The sequence below is a fragment of the Charadrius vociferus genome, unplaced genomic scaffold (assembly GCF_000708025.1).
Source record: "Charadrius vociferus isolate BGI_N301 unplaced genomic scaffold, ASM70802v2 scaffold281, whole genome shotgun sequence".
In the NCBI taxonomy this organism is placed as follows: domain Eukaryota; kingdom Metazoa; phylum Chordata; class Aves; order Charadriiformes; family Charadriidae; genus Charadrius; species Charadrius vociferus.
In genome coordinates, this window is record NW_009646633.1 from 1229413 (window position 1) to 1231187 (window position 1775).

Here is a 1775-nt window from a genome sequence, read left to right on the forward strand (position 1 = left end):
GTATGTAAGCAGTACTGTTCTGCACATTATCTATTCATTCAAGGTTTGCGTCTGATTAAGTGACTGCAGTATTAGCTATTTGGGCACTACTTTGTAGAAATCTCTTCAAGATTGGTGAGAGATCCCTGAGCCTTCTAGTGGTGAAGTGGGCGGTTGGGGTTGTTGTTGTTATTATTGAAGATAGTCAATATTGCAGCACCAAATGCCATTTTAAATTTTTTGGGGGTTTAGTGCTAAAAACTATTTGGATGACTATTCTTCAGCTGCTAGCTTTTATGAGAAATAGAAATCCTCTTGGTTTTCTGGGCATCTCTGTTGACTAAGTCCTATGCTGTTTCAAGTTATGGTGGTGTTTTTTTTTTCACAGACTTTTAAGAAGTTTCAATTCACACTCTGCATGTATGCAGATAAAACTCTATAATCGTTCACATTAAAATGTAGTACTTACATGTCTTGCTTTTTTTCCCCTGCAGCTGAAGATACCCAGTTTGTTCTGTGACGTGGAAATTGTTCCTGCTCTCCTGCATGGAGATCTCTGGGGAGGAAATGTAGCTGAGGATGATTCTGGTCCAATTATCTTTGATCCGGCTTCTTTCTATGGCCATTCAGAGTATGAGCTTGCAATAGCTGGGATGTTTGGTGGCTTCAGCAGTTCTTTTTACTCTGCTTACCACAGTAAAATTCCCAAAGCTGCAGGGTTTGAGAAACGCCTAAAGCTTTATCAGCTTTTTCATTACATGAACCATTGGAACCATTTTGGTACAGGGTACAGAGGGTCTTCTCTAAACATTATGAGAAACCTTATAAAGTGACTTTCTGCTTCAGCAGAATACTTCCTATGTTGCTTGGAAAACCCCATACTTGGCAGTGCATCTACAGGAGTAGTAATGTTAAAAAAGCTATTAGACCTTATTGCACAGCTAAAGACCTAGAATCAGTGAGTCCTGCTAAATACCGAGTGTAACATAGTCATCCCTTTTTAGGATAGCTGGGAATACCTTTATGAGGCAAATACCTAAGGAGTTTATTCAGTTGCACAAAAGATCTGTCGCTATCAAGAAAGCATTGTGTGCTTGAGACTAGGCAAGCTAATACAGATCAAGCACTCAAGTGTAAATTATTTGGAAGAAGTTCTTTCTTAGGGACCAATTGTGCTTCAGAGTAGAGAAATACCAGGGTTTGCATTTGCACCCTAATGGAAGACATGAGAGAAGTGTTTGTGAAATGGAAAATGGCTTTTCTCAGTTCCTGAGGAGATGGCTGAAAAAGTTGCTCATTGCTTTTTGCTGTTCCCCCGACTTTTATGATAGATTGCTCAGACTCTTTCAGCTCTTCATGTCCAGTTATGTGTGTGGAAACAATGTTAACAAAATATTTTGAAAGTCAACAAGAAAATTATATAATAGGAACTGTGAAAAATGATGTGGACTTGCTATTCCTTATGTTAATGGGATTCTATTGGATGGAGACTGCTTCCTGTTCTGTTACAAAGCTGTGTGAAAATGCTTATCATTTTTTCTGGCATGTGCATCTTGGTGCCTCATGGCATTCTTGTAGGCTGTTCTGTGCTTGCCGGTCAGTGGGCTCTTATCTAAAGCAATTTTCTTTTCAACAGAACTAGCTCTCCTTTTTTGGATTATGCTTTTGTCCAATAGTGTGCATTCTTAAAGACCTTTTCAGGTAAGACACTTTACATGTACACATCCTGTGTACTCTCTCACTAATACAAACAGAAGATGTACTTTTTGATTGTTGACATTGCCCAGAGGATAATG

The 1775-nt window shown here is 38.9% G+C and overlaps 1 protein-coding gene across 1 annotated transcript in view; it reads left to right on the forward strand.

Moving 5' to 3' along the window:
- Nucleotides 1–1105, forward strand: part of FN3KRP (fructosamine 3 kinase related protein) — a 4119-nt gene extending 3014 nt beyond the window's left edge. The window contains exon 5 of the mRNA XM_009888785.1: nucleotides 474–1105. Coding sequence (XP_009887087.1) covers nucleotides 474–812 — 339 coding nt within the window. The 3' untranslated portion in view covers nucleotides 813–1105. The remainder of the gene's footprint in view (nucleotides 1–473) is intronic.
- The last annotated feature ends 670 nt before the right edge of the window (nucleotides 1106–1775 follow it).